The 14,197-nt window shown below is 52.0% G+C and overlaps 1 protein-coding gene across 3 annotated transcripts in view; it reads right to left on the bottom strand.

The window, feature by feature from the left end:
• Window positions 1-14,197, bottom strand: part of plxna4 (plexin A4) — a 158,306-nt gene that overhangs the window by 55,389 nt on the left and 88,720 nt on the right. For all 3 annotated transcript variants that reach the window (XM_072709299.1, XM_072709298.1, XM_072709300.1), the window contains exons 5-6: window positions 10,197-10,297; window positions 1,990-2,113 (exon numbers count right to left, since the gene is read on the bottom strand). In XM_072709299.1, the coding sequence (XP_072565400.1) occupies window positions 1,990-2,113; window positions 10,197-10,297 (225 nt within the window). The remainder of the gene's footprint in view (window positions 1-1,989; window positions 2,114-10,196; window positions 10,298-14,197) is intronic.

Here is a 14,197-nt window from a genome sequence, read left to right as displayed (position 1 = left end):
GGGGAAGAAAGCGAGTATTGGGGGAGGGAAGGGCTGAGAATGAGAAGGTGAGCCATTCTCTCTCCCATGATGCAAGGAAAAAATGGTCTAACTAGAACAGAGTAAAACCAAAAGGTTGAGGACTGGAGAGGAGAGGAATTTCAAACAAGTTTGTCCTGGTGTCCGCAGTACTCTGTCTGTCCTGCAGGGGGCTGTAGATAGAAGCAGTAGACCCCTGCTGTTTGACGGAACCACACGGCCCAGGGGGATTCTGGGCACCCATCAAGCATGGAGGCGAGGGCCTGCCTGACTTAGGGATGTAATTCAAGTTTGTTTTATTTTCATGCTCGGTGCGGTGGGGGCTGCTGCAGGCAGCCGTGCGGTCGCCCTGGATATGAGGAGGACCCCAAACCCTGAGGCACAGATTCTGCCCTCTTCCAAACACCATTAAGAACCACATGCACAAACTGTTCAGGACCTCTCGTCTTCCAACAAGCACAGCGGAAGTTTCCAGAGACACAGGTGGTGTGTCTTGACAAATTAGGAAAAAACCATTTCGGTGCTGTTTACTAATTTTCTGAAGGTCACGTCAAATAAAACACACGTATTTCCGGAATGTTCCGGGGCCCTTGTGGTTAATGCCCCGGGGGGATGCTGGATCCAGACCATTAGGCCACACACACTCGGTCACCTTGGGCTGTTCTGGGAAGCGGGTCCAGTCAGGGAAATGAAAAACTGCCGGAATTACACGCCACCTCAGCTTAACTGGGTCCAGAAACATTGTTAGCGGCCCGATACAACAATTTAACTGGTCTCTTTCTGTAGGTTTTGCCTCCGCAGGGAGAAGTAGGGTCAGGAAAATGTTCCCTGTACAAAAGTGGAGGAACCTCGGAGGGGTCAGCCCGGGTTCCTCTCCGCAAAGGTCCGGACTGTCCGGAACGTTCCCTGATGAAGGGCTAATTGCTCGTTCCAAAAGGCACCCAGTGCTACCCAAAAACAGCAGGAATGCAATCAAAGGCAGCAGGAGGCCCAGAGACTTGATTTAAATTGCATGCTCCGCTCGTTCCAACAAAGGCACGTCTATGCAGAGATGTAATCAGGGTTGTACATAATAAGCTGTGACAATAGGTCAAAAACGGCGGCGAGGTCCAATCAGGAGCGACCTCTCCATGTCCTCCGTGATGGCGTCGTCTGCAGGTGGCGCGGACAGTGGGTCGATACGGGAGCTGCAAGGGGCTCACATGCGCAGTCGTGAGGTGGCGGGGAAGGTCGCTCTGAGGTCGGGGTCGGAGCAGACCAGCGGCGGCTGCATTGTCACCTGGGCCTGACCCCTGACCCCTGAAGCAGGAGGACACATGGTCAACTTTGAACTCTGGGTTTTTCCTCATTCTTGCAGAGGTGTGTGTGACGGCCTGTCCGCTGTCGTCAAAGCTTGACTATTACCTCACTCCCCTCACACTCCCGCCATCCATTCCATCACGACGGAATGACCTTCGATGGCCGCTCCAACCTCTGGGCTGTAACCAGCCGCTTGCCAAACGCCATCACCACGCCGGCAGCCATTCATAAATGAGAGGTGCTAATGCCTGCAGAGAAGCCGTCATGCTCTCGAATGCCTTGGCTCCGCCCCCAAGGTATGGGCCGTTTGTTAGCCCCGCCCCCCGGACGACATGCCGCAGAGATAAAGGAGGGAATTAACGTACCTCCTCGCTCAAGATGGGATCAAATGAAGAGACCGCAGAGTTATGGGAAGGGAATGAACATGCTGGACACGGAGCGAGGCAAACATGACGAAGGAGGCGCTGTGTCTGTGAGAGCAGGCTGACAAATAGCTTGGCTTATTTCCTGTGATTGCCCACTGAGATACAGGGCAAGGTATATTAAAGGTGTACAAAAGGACAGCCATGCTACTAGCACAGGATACGCTGCACCCCGTAAGCAGCAGAGCTGCTGTTAATCATGCCGTGAACACAGAGGAGAGGCTGTGGCAGCTGAGTGCGGAGCACCTACCATGACGCTGTACTGAGACACGGAGATGTTGTTGGGGTGCACACTGAGGCGGACACACTGCCTGGCGTCCGAGGCGAACCGCCTGGGCTCCGAGGAGCGTTCACACCTCTCCTTCCTGGTGCACCTGGAAGAGAAGGAGCGTCAGTCCTTACCAGCAGATGGCAGAAGTGTACCCTTTACCACAGATCTAGAGTGCCATATTCGCCCACAATGTCCATCCACTAGCTGAGGGTGAGAGCAAACAGGGCGCCCTCTGGAGGCCTGGTGGATTGATCACATGACCGTCTGGTGAAGGTATGTGAAGGTACTGTGAGAACATGATATTCCTGGTGAAGGACAGGGGCAGAAAGCTCTCTGGCAGCCCCGGTGTAGAGACTGGCAGACCCAAAGCCATTGTCTGCATATGCCTAATCTTCGAGTCATTACCGCGACCGTAGGCATCACGGTAATAACACTTCTGGCTGAGTGGGCACGGCGTGGACAGTATAGCTGGGCAGAGCCTGGGGGGCCATTTGGGGGGTAGCGTTTCACAGGGGGAGCTAAGAATTCAGTCTTTTCTCAGGCCCTTTGCGGGCAGCACTGGGATTTACACCGACAAGGTTCCGTACTGGTGATTTCCCACAATCCCGCCCAACCAAAGAGAAAGAGCCCGCTTAGCACACTTCCCACCAAGGGGCATGACACCTGCACGATGCGGAGATGCCTTCACAGCTTCGGCAGAACCACGGCAGTCAGCTGAAGCTGGTAAGACCTGCGCTTTACAAATTTCCTCATCCAATTATGACTAATACAGTAAATTGTTCATTTAAAACAAACACAAAAATGAGGGCAATTTGTTTGCCTCATTATGCAAATGAAGTCTAAACGCAACGGAAAGCATTGTCTAGGTGGATAATCGATTTGGCATGAATGAATCCCAGGGACCAATCAGAGGAGGGGGGAGGGCAGAGGTCCGGCCCCCGGCGTCAGGCGGCAGCGTGCCAGCTTTCGGGATGGCACAGTGACCCACATCCAGGGTGCGGTGTGAGCGAAGAAGGCTGTTAGCACCAATGCTAAACCTGGGGGGTCGGCTGAAAGTGGGCAGAACGTGGAAATGAATCTCGGCTTATACACGGGTCGGGCCTGGAGCTGAGCGCACTACCATAAAGCAGCAACGCCTTACCAATTCAGCCATCAGGATACAGATCAGTCTGGGATTATCAGTTTTACTGCGCGCTGTGCCGTCAAGAAGGTCAAAGAGAGAGCAGATCAGAAGATCCCACAGAAACCATAGACTGGCCTATAATCATCTCTGCCAGTAACTATATCATAAAAAAGAAATACTGCATAGAGACCAGTAATAAGGAGCGCAGGGTGGGGGTTCCGACAACGTCTGCATGGACCTGATAATCTGCTAAATGCTTGGGGGGGGGGGGGCAGCATTTAGAGGCCCCACGCACAGCGGCATCGCACCTCATCCTGCGTTAGGAGGGTTTTAATTCTGAGGCTGATTAAAATCAGTCAGCACATGTAGGATGCAATCCTCACAGCCAACATGGAGGTTGGGACCCCGGTGTGGTGGGGGGCAAACATAGTCACACACTCAGAGTGACTCTGCTGAGGCATGAGAAACAGCTCGTTGACCGTGTGACCCCCCCCCTCCCTGTCCAGAGCCTGGCTCTCACCACACCACCTCTGTTAGATCAGCCACTTCTTCCTGATGTCACCTGTGCTTGCAAGTGTAAAACGAGCAAGGAGCAGCCAGTCTGTGGAGGTTAACACTATCAAACACTGAGCTCCTGCACTGCCAGGGCCTCTCGGTGGAAAAGAAGGGCGAGGAAGCTTGTCTCTGATCACAGCACGTGAGAAACACGCCATGCTGCACGGTGACCTCGCGGGGGACCTGTCCGCCGTTCGAACCTGGGAGATGGAAACACCTACACACAGCTAAACGGTGTGAAACAATGACACCACGCAGCCTGGAAAGTTACAGCAGAAAATATGGGCTTAGGACCCAAGGACCCAAATAAAAAACAAAGAGCTGCCCTCACAAGTGCCCGCTGAAGCAGCCAGGGGCTGCATGTGTGACAGGCCGGCTTTCATCCGGGGGCATATCCAATGACAAAGGTACTCTCCAAAAATCTGTAACCCGATGCTGAGACCAGGGACACATTTTATCACAGGAGCATTTGATTAGTGCCGAGCATATCATCTATATCCAAACAATGCAGGGCACACTACAACCATCCGAGCAGGAGCGATGGCAGCCTGATCCGTCTGACGGACAGCAGAGCGGAGGAGAGAAATGCATGAAGAGCGATGGAACAAAAGTGATGAAGTTGGCTTGGTGTTGTCTTTTCTCTACCCCCCCCCCCCCCACTCTCCCGGTCCCTCTTCCCTCTGGAAGCCTGGGCGGTACTTGGTTCACGCTTGGCCAGGTTGTGACACAGCATTGGGGGTGACAGGCCCAGTGACAGTGAGGGACGCAGGCGGAGCGCTGTGACAGCACTGCAGAATCGCCGGCACCAGGCAGTCACTCCGGGAGCCTGTATCTGTCCTTCAGCTGCGCCCCCCCCCCGGGGTCTGCCAGGCCCCATCGGTACCCCCAGCTCGACTGGGACTCTGACCCCCAGCTTCCATCACAGTTGGTGCATTTATATCAGAACCAACTGGAAATAAGAAAATAATGACTGTGTGTAAGAAAGATCTGGGTCTGATCTCTGGGTTTGTCCTCAGCTTGTGATCTGTCGGTCTCTCCCAAGGGTCTGTCCTGTGGTTCTGATATCTGGATACGTCCCCAAGTTCTGTCCTCTCCTCTTTGAGTCCAAAAGAATATGACAGAGAGCATGGACCATAAACATGGTCCCTGGCGTTGCTGATACCTTTCATTTGCTGCATCAGGCTGTGAGAGAGAGATCTGAATAAAGTTGCAATCGCTTTTACTTTTTTTTTTCACCAAATACTGAATTCTAATCCATCTGCGACCCGCCAATCATGGTCCAGTGAGCTGACAGCTCTCTCACAGCCTGAAATCGGCACCTGACATATTTCTGACTGATAACAGAAAGTCAACCCCCCCGGGGAAAACTTAACTTACTCACAACTTCATAGTGTAAAAAAAAATCATAATAAGTTGGCCAAATTGTTGCAATAATGATAAATGTTGTTTCTGAAAATGTGGGAGGAGCGGCGATGCGTGGAAATGAGGCCAAGCAGCTTCACGCAAAGTCGATCAGCACAGGGGCCATTGGTGCAAAGAGCGTGACTGACAGGCAGGGTGTGGGGGGGGGGCATGTCCAGTCAGCAGGCATTTGGTATTATTAATGTCATCATCATCAGCCCCCCAGAGCGGCTGCTCCTCTCTTTGGGCCTTCATCCTTCCCGATGACAAGGTCACGTTCATCATGAGGATGAGAGGAAAACACACACACACACACACACACACGTATACACACACACACACACACATACATGTATACACACACACACACACACACACACACAGAGTTTGTAATTATATCTTTGTATGGGCAAAACCCTAACCCCAATATGACGACCGTAACCCCTACCCCCCCTAACCTTAACCGTAAGTAACTAAACAAAATACAAGACTTTTGGCATTTTTAGTTTTCTTATTGCAGTCACAGATTTTTATAAAATAGAGTTTTTCCCTTCTGCGGACCAGGGAAAAAAATGGATATTTATCACGTTGTGGGGACATTGTGTCCCCATAAGGTAAGGTATACCCGTTCGCACAAACACACACACACTCACACACACATAGACACACACATACGCACATAGACACACACACACACACACGCATGCACATAGACACACACACACGCACACAGACAGACACACACACGCATGCACATAGACACACACACACACACACACACAGACACACACACACACGCATGCACATAGACACACACACACGCACACAGACAGACACACACACGCATGCACATAGACACACACACACGCACACACACACACACACACACACGCATGCACATAGACACACACACACACACACACACGCATGCACATAGACACACACACACACACACACCTTCATGTCACTTCTCAGACCCCAATGTCCCATATTAGCTGGTTACGTCAATCAGAGATAATGTCCCACCCCCCCCCCTCCATCCCCTATTGATTTTGGGTTCCCTTTCAGGCTGTCTCACTCTAAGAGCTGCTCCTTGGTAAATAAGAGAATGAGTCTCTGTGTGAGATGTCGTTCGGGGTGTGTGTGTGTGTGTGGGGGTGTGTGTGTGTGTGTGTGTGTAGGAATTCAAGGTTGAGTGAAGGCAAAGCCCTGCACCATCATCATCTGCACAGCATAACTAAACCAACCTCCCGCCCGCCCGTGTCACCCTGAACCTGGTGCCAGCAGCTGATATCCAGGCGAGGGTCTTACTGCCAGAGCCAAAGCATTCTCAAAGCCCACGGCCGGGAGGAAGAATCCGGAAACTTGTGGACGGACACAAGAGCCGACCTGCATCACTCTCAAGAAAGAACATGTTGACAGAATCAAAATTATGCTGCTAATTAAGTAATTAAGAGAGGTGACGGCAATAAAAACACATAGACCCTGTGACGAGGGGGACAGACTGGATCGGTGCTGCTGGGTAGGGCCTCCCAGAACCGTCCCGACCCGGAGTCACACGGCCACCCACCACAAAGCGGGCTGAACCTGCTGGCCCGGAGCAAAGAGAATCCACGGGGGGATCTGACCGCAAACATGATGATGAGTAAATATGGGGGGCAGGGGGGGCTTCCGTGCTGGAATGATGCCGACGACAGTGTGATCCATGACGAGCCCCGCGCTTCGTTATGAAACCCGATTCTAGATTCATGGATGAGAGCGAAACACTTTGCAGATGCGAGTCCGCAGCTAAAAGAATCCTGTGCTTTGCCTCGGCGACTTGGAAAAGTCTGTTACTCATTTACAGGTACAATTCCAGAAATCCTGCTCCCTGTCACGGGGACTGACAGCGAGCGGGACACACTTCCCAAACGCCTGGCCCGGTACGCTGGGGGCCCAGAAGAGCGGGTTCCATTAGGGATCCGAGTTGGCACTCAGCCATACCGTTTACTCGCATTTCTAGCGTGTCAGCCAGCCAATAAAGAGCGCCGTCCCTGTTTTCTATGACAGTGTCCCCTGGGGGGCTGCGAGGGGAGGGTGGGGGGGCTTCTGTTTTTGTCACTGCAATTGAGCACACAATGTGAAGGTCAGGGCCGGGATTCCGAGGCCGCAGACGGAGTTGATACATTGCTAATTCACTGTCACGCTGACCCCCCCCAGCCCCGGGGATATGATCTTGCTGTAATCAACTGCATGCACCAGTGAACAACCTCCCCCAGACCACGTTTGCATGGAGCTTTGTTTATTGAACATCCACCCCCCCCCCCCCTCCACCCCCACCCCAAGGGGCTATCTGCTGCTTTTGAGACCTGTCCAATCTCAGACAGATTACTACAGTCACACTCGGCCAAGGCGGGGGGGGGGGGGGGGGGGGGGGGCAGCTCGCTTGACTCACAAATGAAATGCAAGGAGAATGAAAGAGCCCAAGAGAGAAACGGCCCCCTACACCTTCCCGGGGGGGTTAGAGGAGACTCTAGAGGTGTGACCCGGGTTGTGGGACATTGGTCATGGACTGGGGGCGGGACCCTCTGAGTAAATGAGTGACAAAGCCAAGGAAGTGTTTATGCAGTCAATTACTGGCTACAAGACTACAATCAGTCAGCCAATCAATCAGCCAACCAGCCAATCAGCTGTGACTGAGCACTGGGCTGTTTCCCTCTGCAGGGGGGAAATAAGGGAAACGACGATGAAGACGATAATCAAACATGCTTCCAGGATCCTGTCCGAAAAGCTGGTACCGGGGAAACTGTGAAGGACGTGATTTTCATGTAACCTTCAGAGCGCTCATGAGTGCTTTTAGGTGTTTGTAAGAAGTCTGGGGGTGTCTGGGGGTCACCGGTTGGGAATGACCCCACAGTCCGACGACACAGTCATGACATCGAGAAAATGGGACATCGCACACTGGCACTCACACACCAGGCATAGCTCCGCCCACACATAACTCCGCCCACACATAACTCCGCCCACACATAGCTCTGCCCATATATAGCTCCGCCCACAGCCGCATGCCTTAGTTGACTATGGAAGGCGCTCCCCTGCCTTTCTGCATACAATCAACGATGAAGTTGAGCACTGATGGCTGAGTGGCAGACAAGCTGCATTCTCGGTGCATCCAGCCCTCTCCATGCCCCCCCACCCCCCACGCCCCCCACCCACTGCTTTTTAAGGCGAGCATCCTCTCAGCGTGCAAAGGCACCGGAGTCGAACGATTGCCGTGACAACGCTGTTTATCTCTCTCTACACAGCCTGGGCGCGATCGATCTACCTTGCCGTTTGCCCCCCCCCATACACACACGCAATAAACCAGGCACACGAAAAAAACAGCAATGTCCGGCTGCTGAGTTACGCTTTTAATGTCGTTTTCAGCACATGGAGGTGGGATCACGGCAGGACAGAAACAGAGCTCTGAGGGTGCCTATCCGCAAGCCCCCCCCCCACATCGTCTACAGTTTCCAGGGCCTCGTTAGGCATTCAGAGGACTTTCACCAAGAGAGGTAAACTGAGGGTCAATCAATTAAGACAAGGCTTGTGTGGCCCCGATCGAGTCGCCTGTCTCCATCAGAGCGAGGTGTTGTTCTGTGCTGGAATGGGCGGTGGGGGGGGGCAGGGAGGGATCCGGGGAACAGAGAGGGAGACAGGGGAGTGGGACAGAGAGGCATCGGGGGGGGCAGGCAGGGGGATGGGGGGTGGGGGGACACAGGGAGGGAGACAGGGGAGTGGGACAGAGAGGCATCGGGGGGGGGCAGGCAGGGAGATGGGGGGTGGGACAGGGAGGGAGACAGGGGAGTGGGACAGAGAGGGATCGTTGGGGGCAGGCAGGAAGATTGGGGGTGGGGGGGACAGAGAGGAAGACAAGGGCGCAAAATGGGAGGACAGAGAGGAGGCAGGGGGGCAGAGAGGGAGACAGGGGGCGGGGGGACATACAGGGAGCTGGGGGGGGCGAGGGGGGGACAGAGAAGGACTTGTGGGAGACAGGGGGGCAGAGTGGGAGATGGGAGGACAGAAAGGGAATTGAGGGTCACGACAGGAAATGTCTCTCATTCTGTAGTCATCGTCTAGCCGCCGGCATTTTGGTTGCTGCATGTTCAAAACTCTCTCAGGTACATATATATATTTAATGTTTTTCATAATAGTTATGCTTATTTCTTACAGGTTGTTGACAAGTGTGGAATTCATCACCCAGATTACAGGAGCACAGGTCAGTGCCCCCTCGCCACCCCACTCCAAACAGACATTACGCCCTGACCCCCCCCCCCCACAAGATGAACCAGACTGTATGTCATTTTTCCAGCCTGGTGTTTTCCGGGAGAATCTCAGGTTATATTGTGTAAGACAGTTTCAGTTCTCGTCAGTAAGGCTCCCGGCCCCTGGGCCCGAGTCTGACTGCAGGAAGAGGGAGAGAGAAGGCATTAGGCAAGCCCTGGGAGGGGGGGTCGTTGTGTGCATGTGATGGCCTAAAGAATCACCCCAGCTGCTGCCATGAAAAGAGGAGCCCCTCCTTCTACACCAACTGGAGGCATTGCTGGGCTCTCCGCCCGGGGAATTAGGACAGGGATCAGAGTAAATGAATCCCACATCTCTGTCCGAGGAACACTATCCCGGATGGGGAGAGGTCAGCGAGAGGTCACGGCACTGGCACACTTCTCTGTCATCCCTACAAACCAGGAATCTGTCCCAGGAATCAGTGCTGTTTGGGTCACATGGCACAGTACCCCCTGCATACACATGGAAAAGAGATGACCCCCCCCATCCCCAATTCCAAACCAGCACAGACCCGCCAGCCAGAGGTCAAACTGCTCCCAGCAGTATCATACACAAACACACATATACATCATTTCCTGTTTGTCTGTATAGAGCAGTGTCATGCAATACCCATAGTATATTCTTATATGTACATTTCCATGCATGTTCTCCCCATGTTTAGTGTGTTCATGATAAACTGTTTGACACATGAATGGATGGATGAGTCACACCACAGCGAAACATTGGCTAAAGCACTGAAAACATGGATGCACCGTGCATGTACATGTGTGTGCCACGCATGTGCGTGTACCGTACACATACTCACATGTTGTGCAGCACACACCAACCGCAGTGTGGATCTCCGGAGCCCAAGCATTCACTGCAACTGGAGTACTGGCTACACACCTCCACTGGAACACGTGTCAGCTGCAGAAGAGAGGAGAATGACTTTACTGTACTGTGAGGAAGAGTATGGGTCATTACTGCACCATGAGGAAGAGGATGGAGTCAAGGGTCATTACTGCACTGTGAGGAAGAGGATGGAGTCAAGGGTCATTACTGCACTGTGAGGAAGAAGAGGGAGTAAAGGGTCATTACTGCACCAAGAGGAAGAGGATGGAGTCAAGGGTCATTACTGCACTGTGAGGAAGACGAGGGAGCAAAGGGTCATTACTGCACCGTGAGGAAGTAGAGGGAGTAAAGGGTCATTACTGTGGGGGGTGTGGTTGAGCTGAGAGTCAACCACACTGCTAAGCCATCAACTTCCCCTGCTGCCCAATTGTGTATGTGCTTCCTGTGGTAAAGGAGTCAGGAGCTCTGCAGGTGTCTCCTGAAGCTCTGCAGGTGTCTCCTGAAGCTCTGGATGTGTCTCCTGAAGCTCTGCAGGTGTCTCCTGAAGCTCTGGATGTGTCTCCTGAAGCTCTGCAGGTGTCTCCTGAAGCTCTGGATGTGTCTCCTGAAGCTCTGCAGGTGTCTCCTGAAGCTCTGGATGTGTCTCCTGAAGCTCTGGATGTGTCTCCGGAAGCAATGGATATGTCTCCTGAAGCTACGGAGGTGTCTCCCAAAGTTACGGAGGTGTCTCCTGAAGCTACGGAGGTGTCTCCTGAAGTTCTGGATGTATCTCCGGAAGCTATGGAGGTGTCTCCTGAAGCTACGGAGGTGTCTCCTGAAGCTCTGGATGTATCTCCGGAAGCTATGGAGGTGTCTCCGGAAGCTATGGAGATGTCTCCAGAAGCTCTGGATGTATCTCCGGAAGCTATGGAGGTGTCTCCTGAAGCTACGGAGGTGTCTCCTTAAGCAGGCCAAAGCGAAGGCAGCTCTTCCTCAGCAGCTTTGTTTCTTTCCAGCCGCAAAATGAATAAGGACATTTATCCATTTTTTTTCACCCTTTTTTGGCCATCTCAGTTCTCCACCCCAGGGAGGGAAATTATCCATAAAACTGACCGGTCCAGTACGTTTCCCTGTGCTACTTTCATGCCGGATCATTAAAAAGACGAGAGAGCACGAGGAAGAGGAGCTCATTACTGTACTGCGAGTGGTTCGTCAGATAATGTGCCATAAAGGCTGCTTTCCTCTGTCCAGCCGGGCTTATCTGATCCGATCGGTGGGGGTCTCGCTGTCTCTGAGGGAGGCAGCACCCGGACCACGTCCCTGCAGAGACTGTTACCATGGAAACAGCAACAAGCCCCACCGGGAGTGGCTAAGGCCGTCAGTCTCGTCACTGTTGACAGAGGAATGGCTTCAGAGAGATGTTACAGGCCGAGGGAGTCGTCCCTGGCTGCGTCGCACTCCGAGCCGGGAACTGGAACGTGCCCCAACAGCCATTCGGATTCGGCCTGCTGCCGCTGTTGCTGCTGAATCTGCGATATATTTATGTCACCGGAGTGGATTTTAAAATAAGTCACCCCAGGAGTTCTCCATCGCCAAACAGCTGGGCCTCCATATATTAAAAAAATTAAATACTCGATGTGGCTGAGATGACGGATTCCATACGTCAGTGCTGGCGGAGTCAACATAACAGGACAGGACGTCACTCGCCCTCAGTCCGCCAGCCCGCTTCAGTTAAACAGGGTAAAATCCAGCACGTGCAGACAGTTAATTACATTCGTCGAAGTGTGAATATTCACACGCGGAAAAGACCGACGGCAAGTTACAAATGTGAGGATAACAACAATAAAAAAACCAGAAAGCGCACTGGTGAGATTCAGAAAAGGGGGGAGTGGGGAAGAGGGGCAGTTTGGTGCGGATCTAATGTAGCGGATGACTCACAGGGACAAAAGGGAGCGCCCAGTCAGACGCGGCAAAGTGCATCCCCCAGAAATGTCATGCCTATCTCTACCGCACACCACAATGCCGCTCCGCATTTTAAGGTACTTTAGGTTTGATATTGACTCCAAAAGTGAGGCTTTTATCATTTACGCTATTCAAAACTTACAACTGCCATTTTTATCCCTGAAAGGAGATTTCTTATCTTTTTCCATCTTTTTTATGGGGGTAGAAAGTGCACAGAATGTAATAGCAGTAATTACCTGCCCCAGACAAGTGGCGAAATCTGAATATTTATCCAGTAAAACCGAGCTTCAGAAATGATAGCCTTCCCTGCCATTGAATATCAATAGCGTGTTCCTTAGCGAGCCTCGAGAACGGCACGCAGATCTACGGTGTCAGGGGGCATTTTCCTCTCTCCTTCCTTTTAACGTTTTAATGTTTTACATGCTGCTCTCTGTAACCGCGGGTGAGTGTTACAGCGACGTGCCTGTTTTTCCCGACTGTGTTTTTGACGAGAAGCCAGAGAACTGGAGCACAGGCACACGCCCCCTGCTGGGGGGAAGCTCTCACTGTTTACAGTTCATGACCGCCAGTGTTGGCAGTTTGTAACTGCTACCCCTGTGCACAAAATCCCCCCAAAGTCACAGGGATCTTCTTTTATACAAACAAAACACAAGACTCATATGGTATATTTGCATATTTCTCACACCGGTGATGCATGTTTTGCATTTGTTTTACATCCCGTGTACATTTATAGTTCTGTTTTCTGAACACCATCCATTCCCTGGACCCCACAGGTAAATACTGAATAATCAAACGTCGCATAGCACTTTAATTGGCTGGGTGATCTGGTCAAGAGCAGCAGTTAAATGGATTAAATCAAAATATTATCAAATCTCCATGAAGCACAAGAGTGATGAACAACAATATGTTTCCAGCCTATCGAGAACCTGCTCTGCGCGTCTCTGCATTGGAGATGACAGTGGTATGGTGACTATTATCAGCACACTCAGCTCTTCTGCTGAGATGGGGTTATCTAAGTGGGTGTGGGTTAGTGGCAATCCCTACAGAATGAGCAACCCATCTACCAGGAGACAGGGACTAGTTATGCAGGGGTACTCAGATATATCAAGGGGAAAGCTCTGTACTGCTCTGGCCATATTTACGATAATCCTCCAGTCACTTCACTCATCACACGAGAGCAGCAATGAGACCTAAGTAAGAAGCAGGGTGTATACAGAACCCTGACGTCCAGTGGGTAATGGCAAACCGTGACTCCATGGGTAATGCCAAACTGTGACCCGTGGGTAACGGCAAACTGCAAATTGTGGGTAACGGCAAACTGCAACTTGTGGGTGACGGCAAACTGCAACTTGTGGGTGACGGCAAACTGCAACTTGTGGGTGACGGCAAACTGCAACTTGTGGGTGACGGCAAACTGCAACTTGTGGGTGACGGCAAACTGCAACTTGTGGGTGACGGCAAACTGCAAATTGTGGGTAACGGCAAACTGCAACTTGTGGGTGACGGCAAATTGCAACTTGTGGGTAATGGCAAACTGCAAATTGTGGGTAACGGCAAACTGCAAATTGTGGGTAACGGCAAATTGCAAGTTGTGGGTGACGGCAAACTGCAACATGTAGGTAACGGCACACTGTGAACCGCGGGTAATGGCAAACCATGACTCCTGGCTAATGGCATATCTTGATCTTTGGATAACGATATATCGTGTCCCGTGGGTAAAACCATATCGTGACCTGTGGGTAATTGGAATCTGCTGTGAGGTTCTCAGTGAAGGTGAAGAGCAATGTCAAATGAAAGGATTACGCACAAAAGATCAAGACCATTCAGCCAATGGGGAACAAAAGGCAGCTTAATTGTCGCACAGTAGTAATCAGAACCTGTGTCCCTTCTGCAGCCACTGAACAGGACATTTGCTGGGCTGTTTCTGGACTTCACTGTCCATGAAGGAACAATTGAGGTCATGAAAAGGGTAACAAAAAGTACCATAAGAAATGTGAGATTAAGGCCTTTTCCCAGCTGATGGTAATACAGCAC

Source organism: Paramormyrops kingsleyae, chromosome 1, assembly GCF_048594095.1.
Source record: "Paramormyrops kingsleyae isolate MSU_618 chromosome 1, PKINGS_0.4, whole genome shotgun sequence".
Lineage (NCBI taxonomy): Eukaryota > Metazoa > Chordata > Actinopteri > Osteoglossiformes > Mormyridae > Paramormyrops > Paramormyrops kingsleyae.
This window is presented reverse-complemented; position numbering and strand designations above follow the sequence as displayed.